This window comes from Gossypium hirsutum, chromosome D01 (assembly GCF_007990345.1).
Source record: "Gossypium hirsutum isolate 1008001.06 chromosome D01, Gossypium_hirsutum_v2.1, whole genome shotgun sequence".
Classification (NCBI taxonomy): Eukaryota; Viridiplantae; Streptophyta; class Magnoliopsida; order Malvales; family Malvaceae; genus Gossypium; species Gossypium hirsutum.
This window is the reverse complement of record NC_053437.1, coordinates 42,854,188-42,871,534: the sequence shown is the minus strand read 5'-3', so window position 1 is coordinate 42,871,534 and position 17,347 is coordinate 42,854,188. Positions and strand designations below refer to the sequence as shown.

At 32.6% G+C, this 17,347-nt stretch overlaps 2 protein-coding genes and 1 pseudogene across 3 annotated transcripts; 1 reads left to right on the top strand and 2 right to left on the bottom strand.

The window, feature by feature from the left end:
• Positions 1-4,029: 4,029 nt before the first annotated feature.
• LOC107920884 (NADH dehydrogenase [ubiquinone] 1 beta subcomplex subunit 7-like) lies at positions 4,030-9,164 on the bottom strand (annotated as a pseudogene).
• Positions 9,165-9,895: 731 nt separating this feature from the next.
• On the top strand, positions 9,896-11,100 carry LOC107922102 (short-chain dehydrogenase reductase ATA1). The gene is made up of 2 exons (XM_016851945.2): positions 9,896-10,023; positions 10,138-11,100. The coding sequence occupies exons 1-2, from the start codon at positions 9,947-9,949 to the stop codon at positions 10,928-10,930; spliced, it is 870 nt and encodes a 289-aa protein (XP_016707434.1). The 5' UTR covers positions 9,896-9,946; the 3' UTR covers positions 10,931-11,100.
• On the bottom strand, positions 11,021-15,098 carry LOC107922101 (protein NRT1/ PTR FAMILY 8.3). 2 transcript variants are annotated; one of them, XM_016851943.2, is made up of 6 exons: positions 14,957-15,098; positions 14,745-14,824; positions 14,446-14,551; positions 14,128-14,345; positions 13,010-13,566; positions 11,021-12,167 (listed from the first exon to the last, which is right to left on the bottom strand). In XM_016851943.2, the coding sequence occupies exons 2-6, from the start codon at positions 14,793-14,795 to the stop codon at positions 11,345-11,347; spliced, it is 1,755 nt and encodes a 584-aa protein (XP_016707432.1). In that variant the 5' UTR covers positions 14,796-14,824; positions 14,957-15,098; the 3' UTR covers positions 11,021-11,344. The 2 variants fall into 2 exon arrangements, with proteins under 2 accessions (XP_016707432.1, XP_016707433.1); XM_016851944.2 differs by having other exon boundaries at positions 14,745-14,808; positions 14,957-15,077.
• Between the last annotated feature and the right edge of the window lie 2,249 nt (positions 15,099-17,347).

Here is a 17,347-nt window from a genome sequence, read left to right as displayed (position 1 = left end):
TGAAAAATCTCATTATGGGTTCTGATCATATATATATATTTTTTGACACAATGCCTAGAACTACCCAACCCATAAATAGGAGGATAATGTACTTCAGTATACTCGAACCCACGTCTTTCTGCATTAGCAACAATGTCCATGTCAATTGAGCTAAGACTCAATCACAATTCTTATATAATTCTTGAATGTGATTACATAACTATAATATATTTTTGGAAGTTTATAATTACTATATTATAACAAAATGAAGGTTAAAATATGTTATTACTCCATATACTTTTATAAGATTTGAGATTTAGTCCTTGTGTTTTAAAAATTAAGAATTCAATCATCTTATTTTTTTTAATTTAAAAATTCCAATCCAATCATTATTATCGTTAGTAATTTCTATTGAAATCTGTCAACTTAACATGTTTATTTTCATCAATCATAAGCACATACCAAATTGATAAATTTAATAGAAAAATAATTAATAATTTTAATGATTAGACTAAAAAAATTAAATAAATAATAGATTTTAACTTTTAAAATAGATTATAATGAAAAGAGCAAAAGATATTTATAGAATATGGTACTAGTCATTTGTAATTAAAAAGGGAAAAGAAAATTCAACTACCATGATAAATGTGTGAAGAAATCTAGGGAAAGGAAAAAAGATAATTATTGTAGCTAGGTGTTTGGTAAATTTCAAGTAAAAGCTTGCAATTTAACAACTTTGGTCATCAAACATTAATTACTTGTACCATTTTTCTATTATTTCTTATCCAAAAAAGTGGCTATTTTGAACATTATTATTAACTCCCTTCACATATGAATTCTTAGTTTCAATCATTATAAGAACACGAAGAAGTTGTTTCATCACCAAAAAAAAAAACCAAACCCCAGTAATAGGATCCTCATTTATGATCACAGAAACACTTTAGAAATATGAGAAACACTCACCTACACAATTCTGGACCACCTTGATTTTACTTTTTCTTATAACAAAAATATCTATCCATTATCACATTTTTAATCTTTTAATTTTGTTCTCATTATTATTTTAGTTAAATTTAGTCAATTTTCTTTTATTTCAAGTTAAATTGTTATGAATTTAGCCAAAGTAGTCTAAACCGTTGAGAATTTAATTGTGCTTGGGATTATTAATTACTTGTTTTAATTTTTACATGAGATGGTTAAAGGGTGGCTCAAATTATGAATAGAGTTATTGAATTTTTTTATACATATTTATGTTAAACTGTAGGTAAAAGTATTACGGAGTTAGATTGTATTTTGTTTCTTCTACTCAAAAAATAGGCAAATTGGTCCCTGCACATTAGATCAAAGAGCAAATTGGTCATTCTATTAAAAGATTACATTTATTTCCACAGTTAAAAATTGGTTCTTGTACGTTAGCATGAAGTGCACATGGCACGTCATATGTAATTGTTTGATTATTGCGTCAACTATGCTAGTTTTTAACAAAATGACTAGTTTGCTCTTTAATCTAAGTGCATGGATCAATTTGCATTTTTTTTTAGTAAAAAGAGCTAAAAACAATTTAACTCTTAATACAAGATCTCTACAATACTTTTATCTTTTAATTGTATGATATGATTTTTATCAAACTAATAATGATAAATAGGTATGTAGATTAGGTTATTTTATGAATAATATTTTGGAATATATATACACATATTCCCAAATGGTGTGGGGAATATATGATGATTGAAGAAGAGAGGGGCCATATCTTTTGACTTTCCATCCATGAAGACTGGAATTGGTTTAATTAAATAATAATTAAGACAAGGAAAGATTTAATTTCTCGCCTCCATTCATGCACGTAACCAGCCGTAAAAGCCACCCCAGACAACACACAAACAGACAAAAGTGATTAACTTTGTTGCAAGTTATCAAAGTAGTAGGTTTTTGAAGCTTCCACATTATTCCTCCAAACCTAAAAGCTTCCAAATCAAAACAAATTATTATCACTTTTTATCATGTATTATTGGTGAATGTCCCATACTTGCAAATCATGGAATTTGACTCCTTCACAATCCAACCTTGATGTTTTTATATTCTTACATTCCATCTTTCTCACTTTTTATAATTTATTGTTCAAAGATGTCATCCATTTTTCACATTTGGCTTTTGGGGGTGTCAACTATCATCCAATAATCATGACCTAACCTTGAATTTTTACTCATTTCTTCATCATCCTTTTCACTCCATGCATATATTGCTTATGATTAATGTTGATTGATTTTCTTTATAGCTAGACTGATGACTATGCCTCTTCCTAATTATCAATTATATTTTAACATGTAAGTTAATTATGATCTAATCCAAACATAGTTAATAAATGGAGAGGTGGACAGTTTGGTAATAATGAAATAATCAATATAATGGAGGCCCTTATACTAACAGTTAGATTGTATTTTGTCCCCTCTACTCAAAAAATGGGCAAATTAGTTCTTAAACATTATATTAAAGAGCAAATTGGTCCTTTTTCTTAAAAATAATTTCTATTTGTATTGTTAAAAACTGACATGGTTGACGGAATAACTAGACGATGACATGTCCCATGCCATGTGTACCTCATGCTAATGTACAAGGATCAATTTTTAACAGCAAAAGTAAATGAAATTTTTAATAGACTGACTAGTTTATTCGTTGATCTAATGTACAAAGACTAATTTACCCATTTTTTGAGTAGAGGGGGCAAAATATAATTGGACTCTTAGTACAGGGGCCTCCATGTTACTTTTATTGAAATAATCTTAAAACGTGATAATAATAAGTAAAACAAGATTAACTTGAAGATTATCTAAACTCATTAATAAAATTTGTTTCAGTAACCTTACAAATTTACGGTTAGAATAATAGAATAATTCGTTGCATCATAGATCAAGAGTCGAGTCTTGTATCATTTAGTCTCATACTCTCTCTATATGATGATAAGAAAAGAAAGAATAGACTATCCTATTTAAGAGATTCAAAGTTGAAGTCTCAACCATTACTTTCCAATTTACCGATTACAATCTCATTTAAAAAGAAGTAGACATAAAAGTAGCATTAATGAATGGTAGAATGATGGGTGTATATGTGCAAGCTTTTAGAAAAAAACCGATATCATGGTGGGCATATTAAATGTAGAGAAGTGAGTTTACCAAATCTTCACACATGATAGAGAGCAAAAGGATTTAAGATTATAATTGAGTCCAAAAAGTTCAAAAGGGAAAATAAAACCACGTGCGGTGTTTGTGTAGAAAGAAATTGAATGTGAAATTATATGCAATTTGTCGAACATTACACGAATATCAAGAAAGGATGAATTTGAATATTGAAGAAATCAGAAAGTTCCACATTTGGGAGTTCCAAAATCAAATTCAGACGTCGGCCGTCCTAATTATATATCTATCTTTCATGCTCTAACTTGTAGGTATCCCCTACAACTTTGCGTTTTGAATTATGCATGCATTCAAAACAAATTCCATCATTTTCATATTTTAAATGTTTCTATCCATTGCATGATTTGCATATTTCTCATTTCAAACGTAGATTCCCGCTTATGCTGTTAATTTCATCAATCTCAGGCATACTGTTGATTCCACAAACAAGGCTGATGAACCCACCAAAGCTGTTAAAACCTTCATGCTTTTGTGGAGATGAAATACAAAAATATAAAAAGATGAAAGCATTTTGGCAGCGATAAATACCATGATCTTCCATATGAAACTACTATACTATAGTTTCTTTACTTTGTAAAATCTTTTAGACAAATGATTCTTAATTTTGTATCATCCATTGTGTTAGCACATAGCATGCTACAGTTGGCTTAGGTCCTTGAAAGAGAATCCTTAATCTAATGAATGTTAGTAATGGTAACCACTAGGAATTGTTCATGGGTTACTCTCACAAAATGAATATATCACATATTTTCACTTAACATAGCCTGTTGTGGCCTTCATAAAAAATGCAAAGCCAGCACTTGTCTCTTTGCTACGAACGAGGAGCAGGTGCAGCTTGAAGCTAAAACCAAAACAGACATGGAAAGGATTCGTAGTATTTAATAACCAAAATTAGCAATGGACCCGAAATTGGGGAAGAATTTGGAAAGCCACGAGTTTAATTTATCACCAAGGCCCACTCATGTATCCCTTGTACAACATGAGAATGATCGAATTCCATAATTCTCTACCAGCCATACAATGATACAACTACTGATTGCATGCCCAACACTATTTTTTTTATATATAAAGAAATTTATTCATTAGAAGAGAAGATTGCAAAACATTATATGTGGACAATCCTAGGAACAGCTAGCTCCGTAGCATTCTCAGGGATCACAGCATCAGGCGAATATGAAAATTTATGCATTCCCAGAGGTAAACCAGTAGCATACTTCGCTAGACCATCTGCAACTCGATTACTTCCCCAGTACACATGGGTTATGGTCACAGCCCAATACCGTTTAAGCATCTCCCAAATAGCTCTAATGATCATATGTGGCTGACTAGGAAACTGATTTAAATCATGAAATTGCTGCACAATCTCCAAACAATCAAGTTCCATCATCCATAATTCCAAAGAATTTTATTAAAACTAATAATTCTGCAATAAGTAAATTAATGTTTATTTTACATAATACTTAAAAAAGAAAGCGTTAAACATGAAAAGCGTCTAGAGCTCCTTATTCAAATGAATCAAGACAAGCACTAAAAAGACCAGAAGGCAGAAAAAAGGAAAACTCTTGATCAGGACCCTAAAATGGATGTCTGTCAAATCTTAATCAACCCAGCACCAGACTCAGAGTAATCTTAGTAGTGGCAGCTCAGCCTCAAAAAGGAATTCTAAATCCTTGACTTCTTCATTCTACAATAAAACCTGACCAAACCCACTTGTGAAACCTTTTTATTCCAATAGTTTCCCGTGGGTTATATTCTCAAAGCCTTAAGCAACCACACTAAAGAGATTACCAGCTTCCCTCTGACACATCCTACTAACCTCGTGCTTATTTAGTGACAACTTTTAGTAGCGACTGGTTTAGGAATTAAGACAACCCAAAGTGGTAGATGTTAAACATTTGATACTCTTCAATGCATGTTTGGCAGTCACTTTCAGCAGATTTTGCACTTAGGAGTACTATAATGAGGGGGAGAGAAAAAACAAAAATAGAAGAATTTCACAAACATCCAGTAATTTAAACCCAAAATTTCACTTCTTTATCTTATTTTGGTGCTTCCAAAATTTGAAAGATCATATTTGTTTCTTCCATTAAGTTTGCTAACAAATTATTTTCTAAAAAGATTCTTGTCAAGAAATGGTTCCATCCTCTAAACTTCTAAATTAACATACTTTCAGTTGTTTACAAAACATTTTCATCCTCTAAACTTCTAAACATTTTCAGTGATTCAATTTAGTAACAAAATGGTACCTAAGTCTGAGCTCTTTACCATGTTCTTTTTCCAACTCAAAACAGATGGCAACAATGTTGTTGTGGAATGGATGCTGAGTAGTTGTTAGGTGGGAATCATTGGTGAAGGTGTTAGGATAGGACTCTTAGAATAAAATTGTTTTACAAATCTTAAAATAGTTGTTTATTTTGATAAGAATTTAGTCAGTTTGATATATATGTTTTTTAATTATTGTAATCTCTATCTAAAGGGATGTATGGAATAATAAAAGCTAAGTGGAATTTATATCAAAACTCTAAAAAGAGATTTGGATGCCTCTTTAACGAGTTCTAAGGTTTCAATCTCTCTTTTATGAGCTGAACTATCAATCTCAAAAACACAGTTGTAACAATTTGGTATTCAGAGCCAACGACCCTCAGCAATGGTAAAACAGTGATCAGCAAAGTGGCAACCAGAACTATGCAAGAAGCTCGAGCTTTTTTGAACAAAGATAGAACAAATATGAAAACAGTATGTGGATGCAATCTTTGCAAAGAACAAAGCCCAAGTGTTAGATCATATGCTTGAAGGAATAGATAACATGATTGTTAGTAAACAGGTTTGTAACCCTAGGGCAGATGCAAAGGTCGACCCTCTAACTGAACAAAACCAAACCATGTCAGTCTTTACTAGTCTCTCTTCCTCATCCTATGCATCCAATCCTTCTAAACCCATCTTCACAAAAACCAAGGTAGTCATAACCAATTTCACTTCTTTACCTTATTCATCAACTCTTTCTGAACTCAGCCAACAACCCGTCTTCTTATTTAAACCCAATCCAAAAAACCTTCGACTCTGCATTGAAAATGTTTAATGGGTCTATATTTGCTGGGGTATTTTTCAAAATTGAGAATGCTGGTAAGAAGTTTGAAAAGATTTATTCAATGGTGCTGTTAAAGGATAATAAATTTATGAAGGTGCAAGACCCTTATCGGTTTCGACTGTTAGTTGTGCCATTCACTCTTGAGAATCTACCTTTAGCCAAGTTTACCCTGACCCTAAGCTTGAGGACAAACTCTTTTTCTAGGAGGGGAGTATTGTTTCGGATGCTGAGTAGTTGTTACGTATGATTCTTAGGAGAAGTTATTAGGATAGGACTCTTAGAATAAAGTTGTTTAACAACTATTAAAATAGAAGTTGTATTTTGATAGGACTTTATTTAGTTTGGTATATTTTTTTATTATTGTAACCTCTAATTAAAGGGACATACGGAAAGATAAAAGCTAAGTCAGGTTTTTATCAAAACCCTAAAAAGAGATCTGGATCTCTCTTTAATGAGTCCTAACGTTTCCGTCTCCCTTTGAGGAGCTGAACTATCAATTTCAAATACACGGTTGTAAGATATCTCACTTAAAACAGGATTCAATTTGCTAGCTCAAGCCTCCTAAGATATCTCAATTAAAACTTGTATTACATAGATACCACTAGATAGAAAGAACCGAAAACAATCAAGTTAATCAAGACTCATCTTAAATAGCTAACTGGTATCTTACATTTTTATCCATGTACATGTAAAGCCTCGATGCTCTCTTGTTAAATCTCTATTTCTTCGATACTCTGTAATCAGACTATCTTATACTGATCACAATCAACATAGTGTCATTGGCTAAGCTTACCAATGCATTGAAATAAAAGAAATGAACCTAAACATGAAAGGGCATCTAATTTTCAAAGCAAAACCACCTTCACAGGTCAGGATACCCCACAGCAGTGATGTCAAGGCAAGCGCCTAGGCAAGCGCCTAGGCGAGCGCCTAGGTGCTAAGGCGCAGTGCAAGAAAAAGCACACCTCACTAAAGAGCTGTTCCATTCTCCTGTTTATTATTATTTTTTTAACTTGTAAAAGAAAAAAATATAATAAAATATTTTTTAATTAATTACAGACCTAATTTTATTATATAAAAAACTAGTTAACTCTTAAAAGTTAAAACTTTTCAAGAGAAGATGAAGAAATTTAGAGCTAGTTTTTGATGATGATATTTAATTTCGTTCTTATGGTGTTTTATTTTACAATACATTAAGTAAATTATTAAACTTAAACTATTGAACAATATTTTTAATTTATAAATTGAACTATGTTAAAATTTATCTTTCTTTTACTATTCAATTAATACTTATTAATTATTAGTTACATATGATTTTATATACAATTTACATATAAATATTTATATGCTTGCGCCTTGGTTTACTCAGGAGAGCGCATTTTTTGCGCCTTGCATCTTAGGCTATATAGAGGTCCTAGTGCCTCGAGCACACCTGGTGCCCTTGACAACATTGCCTTAAGGTAACTTAAAAAGCACCAGGAGTGCAATCAATTGCAAGAAAAAAACATAACCTGCAATCTCATTAATCAAGATCCAGAAAACAGTTGCAAACAATAGCCATCACATGACTGTTCATAGTCTTAATCAAACCCATTTTTTGAGGCTGAACCTCAACATGAACTCCAGAATGTTTGCTGTTCTCAGTCTCCCCATAACAATACATATATAAAACATTCTAAACCATTAGGCAAGAACAACCTAATACCGTTTCCAAAATCTTCAAAATGAACAGAATTTAATGGACTAATGGACCCCAAAACAAAAACACAACAAACGGTACATCCCAGATTCCCTTTACCTTTCAATCAAATACCACAGGAACCATAGACCCAAAGGAATTCCTTAATGTAAGACAAGAAACCAGGTTTCTTAGAAGTACCGATAGTAGAGTGCCAGAAACGCATTAATTTCACAATCAACAAGGAAGCAAAAAGAAACACCTAAACGCGTCAATTCACTACTAAGACCAAGCATGAAATTTCTAGTGAATATTTAGCAGCAAACCCCTGACAAAATCAAAACTTAACCTGCTCAGAACCCCTAAATTTTCAAGCTTTAAAATCCGTAATATAAATTCAAAGAACCCATCAACAAATAATGCAAAAATGGGAAAACAATCGACAAAAAACCATCAAATAGAACCATCCAACCCCACCCAATCATAGAAAATAAGAAAAAGAAACGAAATTTGACTGACCATGGAGATAGTTTAAGCATTAGCAGTTTTGGGAATGAGAGGGATGGATCCGGCTTGTTTCCCAGACTGTTTCAACTTGGCCTCTTCTTCATGGATCTTCTGCATCTGCAGCATCCTCTCCCTGACGAGCTCGTACTCGCACTTCTAGTACGAGTGGCATTCGTTCTCGCATTTCCAAGGCAAGTAAAAACTCGGCTTGCCGTCACTTGTTGAGTACGAAGAGAAGGTGGGCGCATTCGTCTCTGTATGGGATGGGGGCCTTGTTCTCCACCATCTCTGCCTCTGTTGCTATCATCTTCTTCGATGAACCCTTCATTTCCATTTTTCTCTCCTTCGCTCCTAACAGTATTTTGGGTCACGAAGCTGCCTTGTTGCTTATTTTTTACATTTGCAATGCTTTTCTTCTGTTTTGGAGTTTTTTACCGAAAATGATTTCAGATTGAAAACATCGTAAAACAGTAATATTACTGCGGTAACTTCTTTTTTTTCATGTATTTTAAGATAAAATATAGGTCTAACTTTGCTCTTAGTCCTTCTATTCTTTGTAATTTAGAAATTTAATCCTTTTATTTTCACTTTCAAGAATTTAGCCCTTATACTCTTTTAATTTAATGATTGAAATCCAATTGTTAACATCTTCAAAAGGCTTTTATTAAAATAAATTATGTGATATTTATACTAAAAAAAAACTATCAATCATGTGAAAGTCATGTAACAAAAATATTTGACTTTAATCCTATTTCTTTGAAAAAGTGTTAAAAAAGCTCAATCCCGCATTCATAATTGTAAGTCTTATTAAATTTAATATCTTATTTATTTATTTAACTTTTCAGGCGTGTAATATTGATCACATGTTTAATTTTTTTTTAATTTTAAAAATATTACACTATCTAATTTAATCTGACCTGTTATAATGATTACATCAAAGAAACTTCAATTGTTTTTATTTACAACTATCCATAGTTCCTCCCCTACCTATAAATAGGAGAATAATCCGTTTCAACGCACCCAAACTCACGTCCTCCTATATTGATAGGAATACCCATACCAATCGAGCTAGTCGATCAACAATGGAACTTCAATTCTTAAATCAAAAGAGTAGAGAAACTAAATTCCTGGGATTAAAAGTAGAGGGTTAAAATTCAAATGTGCAAACAGTACAAGAAGTAGGAGAAGAATTAGACCTAAAATATAATTCTAATAAGTTTTTTCATGTGTTTGAGTGTGTGTTGTGCATTAGGAAATTTTTACATTATGAAGAAATGAGAAGGTATATGGTTGTTAAAAAGTAGATAACAACCACAAAATAAAATGCATATTTACACATGATTTTAAAGAAGAATCTATCAACAGAACATTACCAAGCATCTAGTTTGGATGTAGTTGTTGAGAATGTAAAGAGTGCCCAACTCTTTTATATATAAAAAGAAAGGGAAAAAAACAGGTAAAAACCTTCGAAAAGCCTCTTTGAGTCGTTCCTATATATACACCATGTTGGCTTTTTTGGTGTATGCAATGGAGCAAGGTGTTGATAAGCATGTTGATTTGCAGAATTCGTCTGCAAAGAGGTTGGTACCAATGGCTACTTCAATAGCCTCTCTTACTAATGATCTTTTCACTGCATCATGTTCGATGAATCTTATATACATAAATCCGAAATGAATACCTTTTTCTTTTTGTAGGATGATTGGCAAAGTCGCAGTTGTAACTGGTGGTGCAAGAGGGATTGGAGCTGCCACAGCTAAATTATTTGCTGAAAACGGGGCTTATGTTGTCATTGCTGACATATTAGATGAAACAGGGACCATGCTTGCTGACTCCATCGGAGCTCGCTACATTCATTGTGATGTAGCCAAGGAAAGTGATGTCGAATCAGCTATCCAACTTGCCATCACATGGAAAGGCAAACTAGACATACTGTTTAGCAATGCTGGCATTGGAGGCACTGCAAGCAGCATAACCAGCCTTGACATGGAACAAGTCAAACATCTGGTCTCAATCAATCTGCTTGGCAATGTACATGCGATCAAGCATGCCGCACGAGCCATGCTGAGATGCAATACAAAAGGTTCCATCATATGTACATCAAGTTCTGCAGGCATCATGGGAGGGCTAGCGTCTCACCCTTACTCTTTGTCGAAAGCTGGTATCGTCGGACTGATGAGAACCGCAGCATGCGAGTTAGGTGTGCACGGGATTCGTGTGAACTGCATTTCTCCTCATGGTGTACCTACAGATATGCTCATTAGTGGTTATAGAATGTTCCGGGGGAACGAAACAACACCCGAAGAAGTGAAGAAACTGGTCGGTGATCAAGGGAGTCTATTACGTGGGAAAGCTGCAACTGTTGAAGATGTGGCCCAAGCTGCAGTGTTCCTTGCCTCAGATGACACCGGATTCATAACAGCACATAACCTCATTATCGATGGTGGATATACTTCTGCTATTAGTTCACTGAGTTTCATCTACAAATAGTAAAGAATTGGGAGAAGAAAAAAATAAAACAAAGACAAACTTTACCCAATGTGAATTTTGTAGCTTTTATTGTTAAAAACACCTTCAATCAAACCAAAATAGTTGTGCTAAATCTATAATAGTATCAAATATTGAGAATCAATACAGAAAGCAAAGATTGTTACTTTAAACGAAGCAAGTCTTTTAATCCAACAAGATGCAGACAATTTAATCCGACATTGAAGGATGGCATATAATTGAAAACCATGCAGTATTAATGTACAATATGCGAGAATCAGCTAGAAAATGAATATAACCCAATAAGATACAAGATAGTTGGTTTCCGAAGTGGAAGGATGTCCCTGTGTTGAGATGCATACAGTTTTTATCTATAATAACATTTCAGCTTAATTTCTCTCCATATGAGAAGGAACTTTAGGAAGCCTTCTTCTGCTTGTACCTTGAAGCACATAGGGTATACACCAACATGTTGAAGAAGCTGAGACCAGCCAAGAGCCAGAAGAAATAGTCGAGATGACCCTCGTTAAGGTTGTCCGATATCCAACCAATCTGGCCACCCTTTGTTGTGAAGTAAGTTACAAGAGTTAGAATAAAAGAACTCAGGTAATTGCCCAAAGATGTAGTCAGAAGTGAAAGCGCACTACATAAACTCCGCATGGCATCAGGGGACTGATCATAGAAGAACTCAAGCTGTCCGATAAATGTGCAGACCTCTGCGGCACCCAACAAGAAATATTGAGGTATTTGCCAAAGAATACTAATGGGTACGGCGACCTGCTTATCGACCAAATCTAGCTCTTTAGCAAGCTGCAATCTCCTGATCTCCACTACAGCTGCGGCTGACATGCATAGGACTGAAATAAAGAGACCAATTCCCATACGCTGCAACTCTGAGAAGCCCCGCTCCTTACGTGTGAACTTTCTTGCAATTGGGACAATGATCCTATCATAGATGGGAACCCAAAAAATAACACTAATAACATCAAAAGTTGAGAGAGAAGCAGGAGGAATAGTGAAAGAACCAATTTTTGTGTCCATCATCATCCCTTGTTCCACAAACATAGTTGACATTTGAGCATATACAGCAGAGAACACAATTCCAGTAACCCATATGGGAAACATGCGGATCAAGATTTTCAATTCCTCCACTTGTGTTACAGTGCAAAGCCTCCAAGGATTTGAGAAGTCCCCACTTTTGGTTTCAACATCAGTGACTATGGCAGCTTTATCTAGGCACCTGCAACAAGATGGTCTTAGCAAAACTAACAAAGAAAAAAACAGTCTAGCTGTTACGACTCCAAAACTCATCTATGAAAAAAGGAACCAGGGAATTGAAACTTCAATGAACCTAAATAATTAACAGCACTGTCATAGATGAAAGTTGCCTAAATCAGTTAATTTCAGAAATAAATCAGATGACACTTTGAGTGCGATAAGTGCATCAAGACAGACTACCGGAAGATAATCAGAAAATGCACTACAGAAATATTTTATCTTTTAATTTGGGGCTAGAAGAAATGAAAGTTAGAATTAGAATGAAGACAGAATCAATGCATCAAATGGCAGCCAACCAAAAATTATCCATCAGAATTCCACTTTGTCTACTCCTCTTTCTCTACACAAATATGCATGGGTAAAACCATCTTTCTATGCCATGTTTTTAATATAGTCAATTTGTTCCTTAACAATTCAAGTCATCAATTAACACTATGAATAACATAAGCTTAACATTCAAAGCAAAGCTCCTCATATGCTGGGAATAGTAGAAGAGAATGGAAATTATAAACAAGTAGTCAGAGATAACAGGGGACATAAGCTCCCATGAAAATTGAGCTTGGAAGGAGTTTGATAGAGTGGATAAATTGCCATCAGCATATTTCTGCAGAGATGAACAGTCAGTGTTTCAATACCTATGTTTTTCCTTACCGTCCATTACCAATTCCTTGTCTAAAGAGATAGAGAATTTCAATTTCATAGGATTTAATGAGAGAGAGAGAGAGAATATTTCTTTTAAATCATGAGGAATAGAAAATCGAGATCAATCATTCAAAACTCAGAAAAATAATTAAGAATATTTACTTCAACTCCTCACTGTGCTCTAGTTTCCGACTTCCTTCTATGGCAGAGTGCTTGTCACCAGTTTCATACAGGAGAGTACTGTCTTCAGGTACCTTGAGGCTCCGTTTATGAAATGCTGCAACCAAAACCTGGCACATTCTTGTAAGAGGGCTTCCTCCTGGTCTTTGAAATCTATAGAGTGCCGTGCCTGAGAAAAAACTTCCAATTGCAAGGCCCATAAACAATGCTGGAATGCCAAATCCAATACCCCATCCAGCATTGTCCTGAATCCACACCAGAAGACTGCTTGAGACCAGAGCACCAATGTTGATGGAAAAATAGAACCAGTTGAAAAAGGACCCCTTCTTCACCCTTTCATTGGGATCAGTATCATCAAACTGATCGGCCCCAAAGGATGAAACACACGGTTTGATTCCACCCGTCCCTAATGCAATCAGATAAAGCCCAAAGAAAAATACAGCATACTGAGCTGGAGTAGCTGAGGGACAAATAGAACCCACACATTCAGCAGGTTTCAGTGCAGGAATTGATGCTGAGAGAGTCAATGTACACATTCCCTACATCAAATAGTAAATGTGTTATCCAATGCATCAGTAAGTGAAATCAAAATATATAAATAACTTGCCCACTTTACCTTAATGGAAGTACCAGAATTCATTAGTCAATGATATGATTAAAATGATGAGAAATTGTTGTCCTCACATAGCCAAATATCAAATTCTTTACCGTGTAAAGTGTTGGAAGATATTAACGTGAGTTATAAATTCCAGAAAATATGTTATTACTCTTTAAAACTGCCTTAAAATCTTTACAAAGGAGTCAAAGTGCTTCCTGATTTAAAACTACTAGCAACAGAAGAGGAGAACCATGCGTGAATTTAAATCACATGTGAAGGACCATGCATATCAGGGTTAATGGCATAATGTGAACTGCAAAACACACTCAAAGGAACAGCAGCCAAAGACTACTGCAGTTGAATGCAGGATCAACTTCATGATAAGTAGTTCAAAATAATGAAGCAACAATTACATCATATATCAGAAAAATAACTAATTAAAGCATAAAACGATGAGCATCTAAAGCAGGAAAAAGTAGTAGTTAGCAGTAAATTATATTACGAAGAAGTAAATAGTGGAGAAAGCCGCAATTGTCCAATATCTTCCCCAATATGCATCTGCTAAGACAGCTCCAATGAGAGGTGTAAGGTAGCAAGTTCCTTGCCAAGTAGTTACATTTCTTGCAGCTGATACATTTCCTTCATGCAGTTTCTTGGTCAGGTAACTTACAAGATTAGCTGCTATCCCATAATAAGCCAATCTCTCACAACATTCATTACCTATAATTCCATATAAAAGAGTTGCAGAAATAAGATAAGCTTTACTCAAATAAAACCCATTTAAAAGGAAGAGAAAATAGATAAATTTACAATAATTCACCCAAAATGAAAGGGCATGCTCTCCAATTTCCAGTACTCTGCTTCAAAACAGGATTCCCATTGAAGTCAACGGAGCCATCCCCAGTGTAAAGCCCATTGCTTTCAGCCTGGAAATACCAAATATTAAAACATTCATATCAGCATAAACTCCGAGGTAAAGAATTTTAACAAGAAAAGACAACAAAAACCAGAAATTTCTTCAGTGTTGAAGGTGTCTGTGAGCAAATAATCAAAATCTTATAACCACCAAGAATTAAAGATGAAGGGGAAGCAGAGAAACCTGAAGAAAAAAAAAGATACCTGATCAAGTTCAGCTTCCAAAAGCGATCTCTCTTCATCCACAGATCCCATGATTGTTTTGCAACTGAACCAATCAAAGACTACAGATTCAAAATCCCCAAAACAGATAGGGGAAGATTAGGGACTAAGAGAAGATGAGATAAATCTAAATATAATTTGTGATGAAAGTACAGGGCAAATTATTAGGCTAATAAAAGCGTATACGACTTTACCTTGTTAGATTGGTAATGTCAACAACTTTTGGAATCTTTGAACAAAAAGGAAAAAGAAAAAGAAGTTTTGGGATCCTTAAAATTTGGTTGATTAGATATTAAGACCAGCTGAAGGAGTGGAATGTTAGGGGGACCCAGGCACGCTTCCCTATCTTTTGTAATGGCAGAGATAAGGGCTTTTAATTCACTTACCTGATAGATCAAGGACTAAAGTTGTAATTATACCTACCTGGGTCTCTCTACTTTTTCTTGAAAAATTAACATGAAATAGAAGGGTATAATTCGTAATTAAACCTAAATTTTTAAGACTAACATGTTGATTTTTTATTGTATTAAAATTTTATTTGAATATTTTAAAATTCATTAAAATATTTGTTTGATATCTTCGTATTTATTTTACAATTCATATTCGAAATTTATGACTATCCTACTCAATAATTTTTTTAAAAAAAATTCAAACTTACACCTAATCACTTATCGATAAAAACATTAAAATATTAAAAATAGATAGAATCAATCTAGAACTAACTCCATCCATAAACACTCTTCAATTATAAATTTAATTTTTTAAATTTGAAAAACTATTTAATCTACTTGATTGATTATTTGTCTTTTGCCTGATTTTAATCTTATCTTTTACAACTTCAATGTATATAACATTTTATTTCCATTTTTGAATTGATAGTGAGTTACTTTATTTAGTAAATTCCAAGATCTTTTAATTTCAATGTTTGTCGTAAGAGTTCAGAAAACCACGAGCTACTTGTTGAGCAAAACTAGGAAGAGAGATGGCTCGATTTTATTTTATTTTTTTAATTTTTTAAATTGAATGTTATTATTTTTAGAATATTTAAATTTAAGAAATTTTAAATTCGAGTATATTAAAATTTATTATATATATAATCAAAATTCGCATATGTTATTCAAATAAGCAATGTGAATTCAGATAATGAATATCTAAAATATCTATTTGCATTCCCTTCAAATATGTGATGAATAGTAATTTTAAAATTTGAATATTATCTAAATTTACAAAATCCCAATGTGCAACAAAATAAATAGAATACCCACCAATATTTAAATCCGTAATCTAAATTGTTATCCCTAAATAAAGAAATATATATATATAAAGAAAAGCATGTACGTGGGTATGAAAAATGTACAATAACATATTGTCATGAAATATCTTGGATTTTTTTTTTTTACAAAAGGCTTAATTTTGACATTAAAACAATGGTATCTCACAAACATTTTCTCACCACTAAAAAGTTCTAACTTTAGACTGCATAGTTGAGAGTGTTTTTATATATCACAAAGATTTTGGGTTCAAATCACATTACGTTTTTTAATATTATACCATTTTTTCTCGCTCTTAACATACGTTTTTAAACCCTTTCTAAAACCAAAGAACAAAATTTTAAGTATGTGTCTTCGACAACATTAAAAAATTGGGTAAGACAACATGATAGTGTAGTAACTTCCAAAATTCAAGTTGCATTTAAGCAACAATAAAACTTTTATTCTTGGACTACCCAATCATACTTCAACTTAATTGTAATGTTAAAGCCTTCAAAACTTTGAAATATTATGTTAGAATCTTGCCTATGCATATCATTTATGAGTGATTTAATTTAATATTTATAATAATTTTTTTATAAATATTGATGTGATTGTTCGTTATAATTTAAAATATATATAGATATAAAAATATTTTTCCAATTATCTTCGAAAGTAATTGAAAAATGTAATAAAAATATGTATTTTGAAATCGCACATTTCAAAAGACTAGTTTTTGTATATAACATGTTTTATTATTTAATAAAATATTTTTATTTCGTGATAATTATTAAAAATAATTCATATAAATAATATTTAAAAAACAGAAGACTTTCCAATTGTAATTAAGTAATTATATAATATTAAAGTCAAAAAATAACAAAAATTAGATAAAGAACACGCAATAATTAATAATATGAAAGATATTTATACTAAATTAATAAACATTTTTAATAAATAATTATTAAAAAAGAAATAAAGGTTAAAATCTAATTTTCTTTTCAAAACAAATTCACCAAACATTTTTCAACTACACCAAACAAATAACGGATAAAGTTTTTAACTTCATTGAAGATTGCTTGCTCCTTACAATATATTGAACTTACAAAGAATGATATAACTCTAATACTATTTAAGTGATAATTAATCTAAATAAATCTTTATTTTATTCTTAATATTTTTTTCATACTAAATTAAAGGGTAAACTATTAAAATAGTCACTTTTGTTTACATCAGGTTACATTTTAGTTACTTATGTTTGAAATGTTATGTTTTAGTCACTTACATTACATTATCGTGTTGTAACATTTTAGTTACTGAGCCGTTAACAATGTA